Source organism: Scophthalmus maximus, chromosome 8 (genome assembly GCF_022379125.1).
Source record: "Scophthalmus maximus strain ysfricsl-2021 chromosome 8, ASM2237912v1, whole genome shotgun sequence".
NCBI classification, from domain to species: Eukaryota; Metazoa; Chordata; class Actinopteri; order Pleuronectiformes; family Scophthalmidae; genus Scophthalmus; species Scophthalmus maximus.
This window is the reverse complement of record NC_061522.1, coordinates 8,957,338-8,973,132: the sequence shown is the minus strand read 5'-3', so window position 1 is coordinate 8,973,132 and position 15,795 is coordinate 8,957,338. Positions and strand designations below refer to the sequence as shown.

Genomic DNA, 15,795 nt, shown 5'->3' with positions numbered 1-15,795 from the left:
AAATATACTTTTTACCTTAAATCTCCACAGGGCATGTTTACCTTCATCTTGGGGCTTTCATTTTCATTTAATGCAAAGAAGCAACTCAACCATCTGGTGCTTTTAAAATTTGCTTCTTGTTAAGTAATCTTTTGCATGACTGAAACACGCCATTAATCAGTAAATCCCTTGTATTGTTTTAATTTCTTTTTATAAATGTTAAATTTAAGCATTAGGTGATATAATAATGCAATAATGTCATTTTGTATATTCTTTTTCCATCTTTCCTTGGTTTAACATTGGGTCTTTCATTATAAATTCAATTTGATTCAATTTTATTTGTATAGCGCCAAATCACAACGTGCATTATCTCAAGGCACTTTACAAAGTGAGGTCGAGACCTCACAATATTACAGAGAAAACACAACAGTTCCCACAATGAGCAAGCACTTGGCGACTGTGTAGAAGAAGAAAAAAAACCCTTTTAACAGGAAAGAAATCTCTAACAGAACCGGACTCAGATGTGGGCGGGATATCTGCCGCGACCGGTAGGGTAAGAGGAGAGAAATGGGGGAGAGAGGAAAGAGGAGGAGAGAAAAGAGAGAGAGAGAACAGTTGTATAACCATTGCTTCAGGCTCTATCAGACTAATTCTTATGATTACAATGATAATACTGACACTTATAGATGCAATTACATTGTTAATAATAATAACTACATGCAACACCATGAGTAATAACAAGTCCTTTGTAACCAGTGATACAAAATACATTCTTTTATTCATTCATCATTGTAAATACACAAAAGAAATCATTGGGAAGTATTCACACAAACAATATTTAGTGGGATATAAATCTTGAAACCATTTACACACCATTTACATAGAGGATTTTGGAAATTAATGTGCTTTTATTATTTTTGGAATCATCCCTTCAAAGCATCTAATTTGTAATATCAGTCAAAGCTATCTGCCTTTACCCTTGTGTCTACACAGCTTTTCTCATTACTACATTATTTTGAATCTGTCCGTTTTTACTTGTCCCGTCTCATCCCTTTACTCTTCTCACCTAGATCATTTAGTTGTAGTGTTTCGGATTCATATCCTTATTATATGTACATGATATACATTGATTCTTAAATACATTTGCATTGTTTCCAATCTATTTACAATATAAGAGCTTATTGGTATTTTTTATTGGTTACAAAATATGTGTATTTGTTGCTCTCAACACATTAAAGCAAAAGGAGGCAAATGTGATATTATATTGACTATGTGGAAACAAGTGGCTGTTTAAAGGAGTGGTAATGATAAAGGCAGTGTTTCACCTCCAGTTCAGTTTTTCAACTGAACAGTATTTCATAAGGAGAAAGTATGCAGCTCATATTTGAAAAATAAAAAAAAAAGATATATACAAGGCCGTGTGCCATCAACAAAATGTTGATTCATTCTGTAATTCTCTTTGAAAAACATAAGGTTTATGGAGCATTTTTGTAACTCTAATCAATCTTCTCACGTGTCCATTCCTACTGGCTTAGTAAACGGAAAGAATTGCACTTCCATCGTATCCTTGAATCCTGTTCATGTGATTGGAAAAGCAGAACCATTCTCCGTCTGGTATCGGAACCACTGAGTCTGCAGCAGAGCACTACCTCTGTGCAAACTGTTTTAACCCACACGGTTGTATCGCAATAGATTGCAGCTGCATCTGACGGATCAAAAGAGCTTTCCACGACGGACGCAAAACGTTATCTCTCTTCTTGTGGCCAAAAATCGGGGTGAGGAGCTAATGCCCCCAGATGAAAGTCCGGTACTTGTGGGGTCCGGACATTGTCACTGGTTGTGATTCTTGCATAGCAATAGTTGAATTCTGACTTAAAACAAACAATATGACACTGAAATTTGAGGAAGATGGCAAAATTCAGATCCAGTAGTGAAATGCAGGATATTACACATCTGACCTTTTAAAGACATGAACTTTGGTAAAGAATGTACTGTGTAGTAAAAATATGGCTTCTATGTAAGTAGTCTACCTGTCTTATTATTATAAGTTGAAGCTTAATGAACGACTGCTACGTCTACCGTCTCCATCTAGAAACACCACCTATCAGAGCATCTGTACTGGCAAACTCTGGCTCCCTGAACGTCACTGAGAATGTGTAAAAGGTTTGTTGTGTTTGTGGGCTTGATCCCAAGCTGTGAGGTGTGTGTGTGTGTGTGTGTGTGTGTGTGTGTGTGTGTGTGTGTGTGTGTGTATGTGTGTGTGTGTGTGTATATGTGATGGTGCGCGTTTGTACTGCACATGGTTTTTAGGGATGAAACACTCACAGCAAACACTTTAAAGCATTCCCATTCACTCTGCGCTCGCTGAGTAGCGGGCTTGAACCCACACAGTCTGTTCTGTCTCTTGTTAGTCTCTGTCTTTTGCTCCTTTTCAATACAGCCACAACCCATCCTTTAAAAAAAAAAAAAAAAACTTTCCCTGGCAGATGGAGACAGAGGCCTCTGTGCCGACAGCAGCTGCCTCCGCTTCAGATCTTTTGGCACATGTGGAGCCTGGACTTGGACGAGGAGGTGGCGTCTTTCCACACCTTGCAGGAGAGGCCCTTGGCGCAGTCACAGCGCTGGAAAATCTCCAAGCCGTGAGAGCCTTTCTTCCTCTGCTTAGTGCACACCTCTGCCTGCCTCAGCACCGGCTTGCAAATTTTGGTCCAGAAGTGGCGGGCGCAGCAGTAGCCCTCCGAGCAGTCAGATGAGCGCAGGCAGGGGTCACCCTCATGCCCTAACGGAGGAAGACACGAAAAAGGGCTGGTCAGTGGTGAACCAAACAACAACACACTCCAAACTGAATATCATTAATTGGAAAAACAGAAACAAATGCTTCATCAGAGACGTAAAAGCCACACGTGAAATTATAAACCATCCAGCATCTTGGAGTTGGCCGTATAGTGCTTCAGTTAAAAAAAAAAAAGGACAAGGGGAAATGTATGAGCGCTGTTCATTAAGCTGTTACGCTGTATCCATACGGACAAGTTTAGTGACCCTTTCTTCACATTTCAGGTCAGGTTGTATTAAGTTTGGCCATATCGGAGACAAAAGAGACGACACAAAGCTTTCAACATTAATCAAGCAAACATTTAGTCTATTCTGTATATTAAGTATATAGTCCCATCTGGTTTAGGTCTGACATTCTTGGCAGGAGGTTAGTATTACTCCGCTAAATGTATAATTCGTACAATTTAGTCGGGGCAGGGGTTGTTTTTTTTCTGCGACTGTCAAATGTGTATCATTTCTTGCCAAAGGCTGCTTTATCATTCAAACCAGTCATCCTGTATTCGCTGACAAAACCACGCTTTGCTGACTATTTATTTCAATATTAAGCTCCGAACCTCAGCATGGTTCATTGGTTTAACTCCACAGATTGTGCGAGCTCATTTTTCTCAAGCAGCGACTTGTGCAAGGCCATTATAGCGTATTAATGCCTAAGGAGAGGGAGTGAGTCAAGCACAAATGAAAATAAAGGGCCTTATTTATAGCAACTTAAAATGCTACTGCTATTTTCAAATTGATTTTAGCATTACAGCCCTCTGTCTTGAAAGTGCATCAGAATTGAGTAGTTGAAGTGTCTCGTTAAAGGTATTACTTTATGGGTAGGTCCCTTATATTCCCTTAAATCAAGTGACATGGACGCGAAGCAGGGGTCTCAGTGCGTTATTAGCAAGTAATCATGCCAAATCCTCATTCTGTGGTTTTCGCTTGTGTATCACACAATATGTGCTGTCAGTGAAAGTGTTTGTGTGGCTTCATGTGGGTGCAGAAACAGCGCTGGCATTGTGGTTTCTTCTAGGCTCGCCATGCTGTGCTTTGGGCTCGCAGACACTGATATATGAGCAGAGGGGTAATTATCAACATAGTTTGTGGACTGGCGTCGCCCATCAGCTCTGTGGGACATGCAGACAGTGCAACAACGGACAGATTCAGCCGCCCAGAGCAGGTTCAGTGCGGATGACAGCGAAGGCGATGAGAGAAAAGACAACAGCGGCAGTGTTCAGAGCTGTGGTCGGCTTTCTGGTGGCCATGTTTTAAACATCACGTCGGAGATGCGCAGTCAAGTCTTACCTTTAAGAGAATGCTTAGCCTGTGCTTTGCCACTCTTCCTCCAGCTGTGGTCTTTGGTGGAGAGTTTGTTGTGCTCGTCTAATGCGGAGATGTGAGGTGAGAGCACACTCTCTGAGATGGGGACACAAATATCTGCGGACGGGAAAAAAAACAAGAGAAAAGAGTAAAACAACAGAAAGAGAAATGTACCACTAGGAAAACTAACCACAACAGTGAAGGCGGGCATCCTCCTGTCACTGTGTGCAGCGATGTCAATTAAAAGCAGCTCCGTTTTAGCAGAGCCTCTCTGGCCTCTCTACATGAACACACACATATTAATGCCATTCAACTTGCCAAAATGCGAACACTGAATCCTAACCTCTGGGCATCAATTTAACACAGTTCAAGTGCAGTTCAAGATTCTGTCTGGAAGCATGTGTTCAGCATTATTTAAATTCATTGGCTCCGTCATGTAAGTCTCTGGGCTAGATACTGTTTGTTCAGTGACCTAGAACAAGTCACCTTTTTCCAGAATATTTGCATGAGAGAAGAAATCCAATTTCTGAGTTGCACCGTGCAGGCAAAACATAACTTGTGCGTGTGTCAGGTATACGTACAGTTGCTGCAGCGGTTCCCAGGACAGCACATGGCATCTCGATGGCAGCGCTTCTTCCTCCTGCGGCAGGTGAGGCAGCGAGAAGGAGCCTGTTGAGGGCTGTGGCAGTAGCTGTCCACAGTGCACTCCTTATCGTTGCTGCACGGGTACACCTGCTGAGGAAAAGATGCATTTACTCAACCTGTGTTAACATGCACGTGCTCGCTTCTTGAAAGAAACAACAGTACATTCACTGCATGAGCCCATATTCATCTTCACAAAGGGGTAAGTTGATAGTTCCGGTGATATTAGACCTTTAAATCAAAAGTATGAACGGCTTCTTCCCAAACATCCTCCAAAAATGTATAAACCGTACGTTTGCATTTGTACGAATCAATGGCGGAGGTAGCATTTCCCACACAGCTCTGAGTTGAATAAGAATCTCAAGTGCAGTGTTGGTACCGGTGTGGTGGCAGTTGCATCGCCTGCTCAGATTTTGAGCGTAACATATGACAAATTGTGCAACTAAGGTCGCAGTCATGTTGCCAGACCGACTTATTCTAAAACTCACCTCCTCTCTAATACAGTCAGTGCTGCCTTTTGATATTTAACTTTGATTAAAGTCTTCAGTTACTAATGGACAATTCACCGGGTCACACAGTTTGTGGTGGTAAAAAAATCTGTACATTCCCACGCAAGGACAATCGATTCCCACCGAACTTTTGCCAAATTATCAGATTGCTGTTTGTAGAAACCTTGCTGCGGGGGGGGGCAGAAACCCCGAAAGTTCAAATCATAGCAAGCTGTTTACAAGCCAAATAAAATTCATGTAATAATCCTGTTTATAAGTCTTTTGAGAGACTCTATCACCTGAAAACAGCGCTCAACCCGACTCTTACTTGGTGCGAGGACGGTCCATTCCTTCTTGTTCATCGGCTCTTAAATTGCTATTCGGTATTGCTGGGTTAAAGGGATTTGGACAAAAATTTGGGTTGGACCAAATACGCCCAGAGAAACATTACTTTAACTGCTTTTGCATTTTCTTGGGAATACATTCAATCCAATCAATTTGGTTCACTTACTCTGCATCACCGCAGAAACGTCATTAATATAGAGAAATGCAGCTGCTTCAGGACAGAAAAGTTCGCCAATGATTCCGAGGACAACAAAGTGTTTCACTGTAAGAGTCACTTTCTTTGTTTTTAATTAAAAGTTTCCCAACTGCTTTTTGAGAACTGAAAGTATCATTAGTTCGGGAAAGAGACATCAATGTTGAGTTTTTTTCAATTGTAGTTTTTGAAGTGTGGAACATCAAAAACAAATGTCATTCCCCTCGTCTTGTTTAATCGGAGGCAGTAGACTGAACGGCAGAAATCTAAAAACCTCGGCTAATGAACCCGAAGATATCTGCATGGCTTGTTACCATTGGTGGGTAAGTGGGGAGGTTGGTTTTTTTTGGGGGGTGGGTTTTCTGCAGGTCCCAGACAAACCAAGAAAAAACTCTTAATCCTCTCTCAATTTCTTTCAGTGTCCAGAAGCTTAATGAGTCTGCAAACAATAATTGAGGGGGTAATTATTGAACCTAATTATACTCAATTTACCATCATTTCTGCTTTAGTATTTTTTGTTTTTACGCTGAGAGCTTGCGACATATTCTCTATAGTCCAGCAAAAAATCTTCAGGTATTTTCGGTAAGAGCACCGAAATGACCACACTAGAAAAATACCTTATAAACACAACATCCACCGTCCACAACAGCGCAACGTACAATTAAAGCCAAGCTCACTTTTTCCATCACAAATTTGTACTGCAATGGGAAGTTTTACTGGAACCGCTGACTTAGAGTTGGAGCAGGAGCAAAGAAGCTTGACATAAATTGTTTCACAAATCAAATGAACTCCTCAGACAAATGAAATAATGTCATGAATTTGCACTGAACTAATCAGCGGAGAGGGACATTCTGAACAGCTGCAGGGAAGCACCAAGACTCTGGCTCTGGTCACAGTGGAGGTCAGGCAAATTCCTCCAATAGCTGAACATCTTCATCGTATTTCAAGCCATTGGGTTTGATTCCAGGGTATTGTCGTTACAACGGATGGACAGAGTTGTCAGACGTTTGAACAACACAACACCTTTTCTTTAAATATGCAGGTCTGTGAATAATGAGCAGGACAAGGATTCCAACTGTGTAAATTATGTCCAGTGCAGACTGACATTAGAACAACATGTTTGGCTGGCACACCACCACAGGCACCACAACCACAGTTAGCTGGCACTGCACTGACAGATCTGATTAAGCGTGGTTTACCACTGACAAACATGGAACAATAAACATATGAATGAACATCAAAGAGGTTTAAATCAGAGTAAAATCGTTATAGCCACAATAAATGGCTTACTCCATTTGGGGTATTAAGGTCAGCTGAGAGGGGAGGCCATGCCCGAAAGAACAGGCATCACTCCAAACAATGAATGTGCACCACATGTTCAAAATCAGCTCTCAAATATCACATATCACATTCAGCACATTAGAAGTTGTAGCTCGATGTCCTTGTGCTTCAGAGAGCGAACAAGATTAGACTTGTTGGACGGATGCCACGCGGACTTTCTCAGGCTGGAAACACATGGAGGCAATGATACAGCCATAGAAAACTGAGCAGGAATATTAAGCTGAACGTTCATCCATCATTATGTCAGACTCCCATGAGCCAGATGCTTAATGTGTTGATGAAAGCAATAAAGCCCTGATTTTGTGACGGATTCTAAATATTTCTTAATTGCTACGACTGTTCCCAGAACATTCACAGGCCTGATCTTATAGGGGAAATCGGTTTAGTCGCTATACGAGTACAGGTGAGCCGGTAAAACACATGTATGATGTCTTTTTAGGTTCAGCGAGAGCTTATGAAATAATAATCCTCGTGGCATCATCAAAGTTATCTGAACTTAAACTAAAGAACACTTTTTTTTTTTCTTTTACACAAAAATGGCTTGGTGTTTGATAGACGTGTTTACCAGGCAGGTTGGTAATAACAGAAATGCGATCGAGTTAACAGTAAAATCAGTAGGCTTATCCGACTTGCTGAATATTAAAATATTGTGTGTGTGAATCAAGTAAAGCTGGAGCCGGGAAGGATTATTTGAGCTTCACAGCTGGAATCGGGGGGGAAAGGTCAGTCTTGATCTCTCCAAAGTCAAAAGCCCAACACCTCTAATGCTCCTTAATTAAGGCAATATTTCTCCACTATTCATTTTCAATCCCTGAATAAATAGAAATGCAAGAACCACAATTGATTGTATACCTGTGGGACTTGCATAGTGTTAGTATTTTGTGAAGAACAGTTTATATGTCTGTCCAGCTCTTTCACTGTCGCTGTGACTGAGTAGAGAGTCCTGCCAAGAACAACTTGCACAACTCCCTGTAAGACCACAAATTTTTCATTTAACATTTCTGCTTGTAGGTGTATTTCTGAAGTTTGCAGAGTTTGCAGTATTCCCCTGTTTCCCATCTGAGTTAAACTAATCATCTCCAGGTTCCAGCCACACACACACACACACACTAGATTTTTATTGATCCTCTCATTTATCTCATCTCATAACCATATTTGCCAAAAATGTCAAATTGTTTCTTGAAATCAAAGTCGAGCTTGTCAAGGGCTGCCAAGGTCAAGAATGAACTTTCATGCTTAACTGGGCTTTTCTGTTTCAGTGTCAACCGCTCTATCAGGAGAGTATCTCAACCGCCTTGACCTGTCGGTGTAACCACAGGTCGGAAGAGAAGTCCAAGAGTTTTTTCCCTTACATAAAAAAAAATTCTGTTATCTAAATATGATGACAAATGGGAGCGGCCACGTGCAGTTGTACTTCATACTAGCGGCTGTGATTCCTATCCGTCTGTCTGGCCAGCAGATTTGGATCAATTACAGAGGATTGCGCATGGGTGGGTGGGGGCAGAAGAAGAACGGGGCTCACCTCTTCCATCATGGCTCAAACCACAAGACAGCCCCTTTGAAACCCAATGATACAAGGCTGACCCCCAAATCTAGGCGGATAATCTCGCATTATCTTGTCATGTTTTAAAATGGCTCATTCGCAACTTCTGAGAGACAAAGCTTCATTTGGATGCATCTCATTCATCTCCCATCTTTTTTTTTCTTTTTCTGTTGCTCCCTTATTTTTCTCCAGACCGCTTCTTGCACATAAAAGCACAGCTTTGTATCCTGCGCAGGAAGTGGGCTGAGAGCTGTGTACTCTGCAGCCTCTCGCGGTATGCTGGTGAGACGATAAAGACGGAGACAGACAGACAGTCATAAGGGAAGCCCCTGGCCCCGTCTCGTGCTGCTTTGGTGCTGGTAAAGCGCCGCGACTTTGATGAGGAATACTTAAATGTGCGGGAGCAACAATCTACAAGGGATTTACTACAGGATATACAGGGCTTTAAACCCTTCCCCCGGTCTCAGGATCCCTTATTTACCTCTGTATAGTCATTCCAGAGTGCTGATATAATTCGATGGAAGGGCCCTGTAATGCATAAAAGTAGAACCAAGAATGTCTCATCTGCTTAGTTGGGAGTGTGAGCGGTTAAAAGATTTAGGGAGAGTATGAAAATATTTAGTGAGGAGGGTTGAAGTTTTGCTTTCCCTGCGTCTACATAGGCAGGAGGTCGAAGTGAACCCATAGGTCAATGACTTTAGTGCAAGAGACCACAGTTGGTTTCCCGTTTTCAACCAAAAGTCAACCTTTTTCTTTTGCTTTGTTTTTTTTCTACATGACCACAACCATTCCCTGACTTTGACCGAGTGTTTATTATTGTAACTATGATTACAAAGGTCCCTTAACCTTCACAAAGTTGTCATTTCAACCCAGGGGTGGGGAACAGTGAGCCCAGAGCAGTCAGGGGAAAGAAAGTTGTGCTTTCCAAGAGGATGGAAAAACATTTAAAAACATTTTGTCGAAGTAAAAGCAAAGCGCATGGGCCTCGTTTTTGCGGGGATGCGCTCACAGTGATGAAGAAGGCCAATCTCGAGCACCATTACAGCTGGAAACATGCTAAACTGGATGAGTTGCAAGGACAAATGTGCTCGGATAGAGTTAACACTCTTCAGCGGCGTATGTGTGCCCAAGAAGCAGCTTTCACAAGACCACATTCTGACAGAAATGATGTTATGCAGGCAAGTTTGGCGATGAGCAAAGTAACAGTTAAGAATCTGAAACTTCATTCAGAGGGAGAATTTATGGAGTGCCTTATTGCCGCTGTGGAGCTGTTAGCATCGGACACATTCATATTGTTCCAAAGTGTCCGTTTTTCTTGAAGAACTTTTTCCTTCAGGATGAAAAACCTGACAGAAAAATAACGCATGGATTGCCAATCTTTCTCTATGAGCTGCGATGAAACAACATACGACACATAACAAATATTGGCAAACTAGACATTTTGTCCGTGGAATAACTGCCAAGTTTGATATGAGTGAGTGTGTGGTGTTTGTTGAGGTGTGTTTGTACACCATGCATGTACAAAACACTACGAAAGATGAGGATTTGTCTGAGCAAGTTGTTTTGGCTGAAACAAGTTGTGAGTAGCAGTATCGTCATCTCTACCATCTGACATCAGAAGCCTCACCAAAGAGAAGCAGTTCCAGCCATCGCATGCGATGTATGTGTTCAATAATTTAGTGTTGCCTGTGATTTATGTTGTAAAAAGTTGAGGTGGGCCCTTGATAGGAAAAGGTTTTTCAATCGTCGGGGGCTTGGAAAAACAATATTGTTGAAGTAAGTGGAGTATTGAAAGTTTTGAGAATTTTGGAGGAAATTTAAAACTTTTTAATCAGTGAAACTTCTGGTGTGGGCCAACATTGCACAAATGTAATAAAAACTCAGACAGAGCCGTTGATCTCTGCATATGACAGAGTGCACCTTCGTGGACAATGGAACATTTTTGCAGTGAGTGAGCCCATGTGAGAATACAGCAGGAAAATCTCCTCGAACCCCTCGCCTGAATGTTCCTTCAATTTTCCTGTTGTCGTTGAACACGTCTGACTCACGTCTGAATCTCCTGCTGCCTCCTCATATGTGAACGGCAAATCTCCAGAATATGTCCGGACCCAATTTTCCGGACATTTTCTGGAGTACATGTCTGAGAACAGCTGAAGGCTGACAGAAAATATAGAAAAAAAACATAAATGATGCTTCCCTGAAATCCTCATTTCTGACTCCCTCTCCAACGTTAATCATTTTCATATGGTCCTATACCATTTCTATATAGAAGGACATTGCCCAAGTAATAAGATAGAGAAGTTCATATGATGTACTTCCACTGATCTTGTCCTAGAAAGAAAATTATTTGGAACACATCCACACTTTTAGAGCTCTGTGTTGTGATTGCACTTGACCTTGACGCACAAGATCAAGCACATAACCTGAAACTGTGAATGGTGTTAATGAGTGGCAGGGGGCCTTACGGAGTCACATAAACGCTGTCACAGAGTAAACAAACTTCATATGCCCTGAAAGCACAGACAGCCGGTATCAGATAACATAGGGATGGCTGCGCGCAAGTCACTCATACAAACCATGTCTTCAAACACAGCTTGGCGTCTTTCATCACTCAAAAGACATGTGTTTATGGGCATGTCTCTTTGAGCGCTATAAACCAGAGTCTCCAAAAACTAGACCTTCCTTAAGTTAAGTATACATTCTGAGTTGATCTTATTCATCGGACGTGAGTTGAAGGCGCACAGTCGCCGCTCTCTTCAAAGACTTGACAAAAGTGAGGGGGGAAGCTCTTGATGGTATGCTGCGCTGAAAAAGGTGTAATCCTGCGGAATGAGAGGTGTGTGGGTCTCCTCTCTCATTAACGGGTCCAATTACAGTTAAAGAGGTCAAAATGGGAGACTCCTAATGGCTCCAGTGCGGGGCCTTCACGGTGCCCAGGGGACCCACAGTCTGGAAAGGCCACAGGACGGCAGACTGGAGCACAAACTGAGCCGAGCACTAACTAGCAGGCACACCTCTCGCTGCCTTGTCTCTCTCTTTCTCAGCTCATTAGGATCACTGAACTGCTATTTTAAGCCAGAGAGGAGAGAGAGAGAAAGGACGTGGCTATACTTTTATAGGCCGAGCACTCAGAGATTGCTTGTTAAAGTGATCTCCTGTGTGGAATTAAATAAAGCGACTGGTTGAGTCTGACTGACCGGCTGCTGATGTTTTACAGACGAGTATTGCATGAACGCAGCCACACTGTCGGTTCCCTTGTGGGTTCAGAGGTTACAGTGGTGAGCACTGCCTGCCCGCGCTAGCCATTCCTGTTGGGAGCCAACAGTGCCACCCACGAGCGGCGGCTGTCGAGGTCTTCGAGGTTTTGTCGGTTTGGTTTCAGTCAGGCTGAGGTGAGAAGGGGTCAGACGACGAGAAAACACTCGGCAGTTTGCTCTGACTCTGGGATAGCCAGAACCTGACCCTGGTTTCTCTGTGATTGATTTAACCCTTATCGCCAAACACTGTCGGCAGCCACAGGAAATAAAAGCACATTGAGCTGTCAAATGCGTCCTATAACCGAAGGCCTCAACCAGTGTTTCTAATGTGATGGGTAAAACCCCAAATTACACTCTTGTTTCCTGCTGCAGCAGCTCGTACCCGCAGGGTGGCTGGAATCTCTCCCTTGATAATTTGTTTAATTTGAAATTAAACCACCGCGCGATTTTCTTCACTTTTCCTCAAATTAATTAATTCTAATTCTTTTTATTTTAATGCCCCCAAACAGCTGCCTCACACCACGTAAACAGTATTGTATGTTAGTGTTTGTTTGAAGTTTTTTTTAAAAATGGTGGTGAATATTGAGATTCTTCTCTTAGATAACTGTCAAGCTCAAAATCACTTGCACCCTGAAGCCACTGAAAGCTCTCTCGAGGTTTATAATCTGCCAACTATTCCTCACCAACTGTAACAAAATCAACAGCATGACAGCTTGACCATAAATCTACTTGTGGGATGTTGGCACTGAGGTTTTCCCATAATGCCGAGAAATGCGAGTTGATGCATGTGCCCATTTTCCAAACTTAACACCCAAGTCCTAGTCAGCAGTAATTCAATTCGCAAATAGAGACAAGGGTAAAAAATATTTCGGGGTGCCCACTGTGAACCACTTTAGACAGAGAATAAGTCTGTTACATGTTGTTTTGTGTGATTCAAGGCAGTGATTACAGGTGTTTACTTATTAAGAGAGCTGATCAGTATCCTCGTAATCGCCCCTAAACTCAATCAAAGCCTTGACAGCCACATGAAGAGAGCGCACTTGTTATCTTTGATTTATTCTGCTCACAAGTGGCCACTGCATGAGATGCAGAGGGCCAGTGTAGTTTGCCAGCCAGCGTCAAGCCACAGAACTGGCCAGGGCAAAGCTGCGGCTGTTACTTTACAATTCTGGAAAACAATCTCTTGGCACATACACACATATACAGAATAACCCACCCCGCTGCCATAAATGCTATTAACCATCTTCATTTGGACACACTTCACCATGCACCATGGCATTTTACTTTAATAACAGTATGGTGGTCTCCGCACACATATATTGTTTTCCCTCAGTGTACAAGTCCAAACCACTCCGGATTATTGCGATGGCAAAGATGTAAGCAGGCGTTCAAATTGAGGTCTGGCAGTGCTGCTTGAGGTTGGATCTCCACACTCCACAGAGAAGAGAAAGTGGCTTTTCCGTAATTTTCTCTATGTCTGCGCTGGATGTCAGGGCGCTGCTCTCAGCTCCTCACAGATATATCCCACATTGTCACAACTGCAACTGGTATTACAGACGGCTGACGCGGCCAAAGGTAAACATTAGTTAGTGTTAAGTCTGGAGGCGAAATCTGTCAGGCAAAAGAAGAAAAAAATGCCTGAAAAGTCAGGACAAGCATCATCAGCTGTTTCTGAGAGTTGATGTGCAAGAGGCTGCTGCGGGGAGGATGAGACGGAGATGTGGCAGTGCCACCTGCTGCTCAGAGAGAAACTGTAATCCTCATCACATACTGTACATGTCGTTCGTGTTTATCTGGTCATTAAGTGAATCAACACTCAGGGTGAGGTCAGGTATTTGTTTGACTGATCATGAGTCATGGTCCTTCCCACATTTACATCAGATTTACAACACCCTATTTAAAACTAAAACATCCACTTCTTTGAGTAATTATTTGGTAAATGGAGAACTTTGATTTCCCAGCTAAGCATTGAATGCACCATTATAATTCCTCACTTCGATAAAATGACTCGTAATGTTCACAACGTTTTTCTTTTTTCCGGAATGAAGGCTGCCAAACCTGAAATCTTTTTTTTTTTATCCCACGTTTGCTGTCATTCTACAGTCATTTGCCACTTTGTTGAAACAGCAGGACTTGATAAGTCTTTGAGTGGGTATTGAGTGGTCGGTTGGTAAGAGAATCCCCCAGGGGCCCCACAGCAAGAATCTCATAATCCCAGCAAGCGTCTGGGCCACTTTAATGACACTAAGGCCCAGACAGAAAATTACCCCAAGTGTTAACTTTTTCTCACATTTCTTTAGGCATTGGTGATTTACTATGGAAGTGCACTGCACTCGACTGTGGCGTCAGGTCTGAAAGGCAATTAGGGTTTATGAGGGGTCCGATCGCTGCAATTTCCAATAACGATTCACACGTGAAAGTTTGGGGGGGGGGGGGGGGGTCATGGCATGGGGCTAATTTACTTGTCCACCTCAGTCAAGAAACTCCCTGGGCACAGTTTTCGAGACCGCACAATTTACGCACGCCGATGTGCACCAATGGCACACTCATGATCTCTTTCAAATGGAAAAAGAAAACGGACCCCCCCCACCCCCCAGATGTATTATGATGGGTATAAGTAAGCAATACCTCTGGAATCGTCATGTTATTATTACGACTTCCACTCAATTTACTACACTTTCGCAAATACTTCAATATCAGGCTGTGCGTAAAAATTGGTCTGGACTATCCATTTAGTCCCCAGATCCACAGACAATTACAATGTCTTCTTTTTTTTTGTAATTACCTGCGCAAGGATGCTGTGTTTCTTCGTGACCCCGGTGTGGACGGTGGCGGACCGGTTCGTGGGGGGGGTCGGTGTCTCTTCCAACAGAGCCGGCTTGATGGAGTTCGCCTTCGGGCGAGCAGCCTCTAAAACCTGGGACGTCCCCGTCCGTAGCGCAGCGACGAGAAACATCAGCGCGCAGCATCTATTCCATGTGGGGATGAGCATCCTTGGAACAAAAAAAAAAATACTGCAATACCAACCAAAAAAAAGAGAGAAAAAGAAAAGAAAATATAGAATAGATTTGCTTGACAAGCCTGAACTTTGTGGCGCAAAAAAAAAGTGGGACCTGTGCGCCCTAGCAGTGTCCCATGTGGCACACAGAACGAAGAGTGGTGGTGATGAGGCAACGGTCTTTTTGTCCCTGGAAGTCAGACGTGCAGAAGTATGACTGCCGTCGACATGGTTATCTGGAAACAGAGAGCCCAGTGTGGGAGGGAAGCAGCGGACCAGAGGCTCCGTTCAAACGCTGATGCTCTCGGGGTCAGAGAGGAACTTGACATGAGGCTTCCCCCTCGCAGTCTGTGAGTGAGCACTCGGTGCTGCAGCCGGCTGTTTCATGATCTCGCAGACGTTTCTTTTTATAGGATTGTAATGGGTTTGCTTCCTCCGCCCCTATTCGCCACTGACAAAGAATGAAACTGATCTGTGTGCGCCACCGCTGCTTTGCGCATTGTCGTCTCGACACCGGCACCAGGAGCCCCGTCGGGGAAAGGCTATAAAATTATACACTGTGTGTTTTAACTGGGCGCTTGACCCTTTTACTGCGAGGCTGTGGGGAGCATAGGAAATGGGTGGGGTGGGGGGGGGGGGGGGTAGATTAAGGGCTGCTCTAAAGAAGGTTTGTGGGGAACGTGCTCCACAATCACAAGAACGAGTCTGTGTTTCTGCCTCACAACGTGAAATCTGAAATGTTCACAGTCAACATCTATGAAACTAAAAGCACTTTGTCCTTCTATCCGAGGTTAGACGTGTCACTGAAGTGGTGCTCTGATCGACATAATTAAGCAGGATGCTCAACAGCATGATGGCTTAGAATAAAAAAAACACCA

At 43.1% G+C, this 15,795-nt stretch overlaps 1 protein-coding gene across 2 annotated transcripts; it reads right to left on the bottom strand.

Annotated features, from left to right (window-relative positions):
• Window positions 1-442: 442 nt before the first annotated feature.
• Window positions 443-15,517, bottom strand: dkk2 (dickkopf WNT signaling pathway inhibitor 2). 2 transcript variants are annotated; one of them, XM_035635951.2, is made up of 4 exons: window positions 14,705-15,517; window positions 4,692-4,845; window positions 4,096-4,227; window positions 443-2,758 (listed from the first exon to the last, which is right to left on the bottom strand). In XM_035635951.2, exons 1-4 carry the CDS (start codon window positions 14,909-14,911, stop codon window positions 2,508-2,510), a joined length of 744 nt encoding a protein of 247 aa, XP_035491844.1. In that variant the 5' UTR covers window positions 14,912-15,517; the 3' UTR covers window positions 443-2,507. The 2 variants fall into 2 exon arrangements, with proteins under 2 accessions (XP_035491844.1, XP_035491845.1); XM_035635952.2 differs by having other exon boundaries at window positions 4,692-4,842.
• Between the last annotated feature and the right edge of the window lie 278 nt (window positions 15,518-15,795).

What these genes read in the sequence shown, in the direction of transcription:
- dkk2 (XM_035635951.2), bottom strand. Translation starts at nt 14,911, where the DNA reads ATGCTCATCCCCACATGGAATAGATGCTGCGCGCTGATGTTTCTCGTC. An exon ending in AACACAGCATCCTTGCGCAG is followed by an intron (nt 4,846 to 14,704) that starts GTAATTACAAAA and finishes TCTTTTCCTCAG; the next exon opens with CAGGTGTACCCGTGCAGCAA. An exon ending in GGCTAAGCATTCTCTTAAAG is followed by an intron (nt 2,759 to 4,095) that starts GTAAGACTTGAC and finishes TTCCTCCGTTAG; the next exon opens with GGCATGAGGGTGACCCCTGC.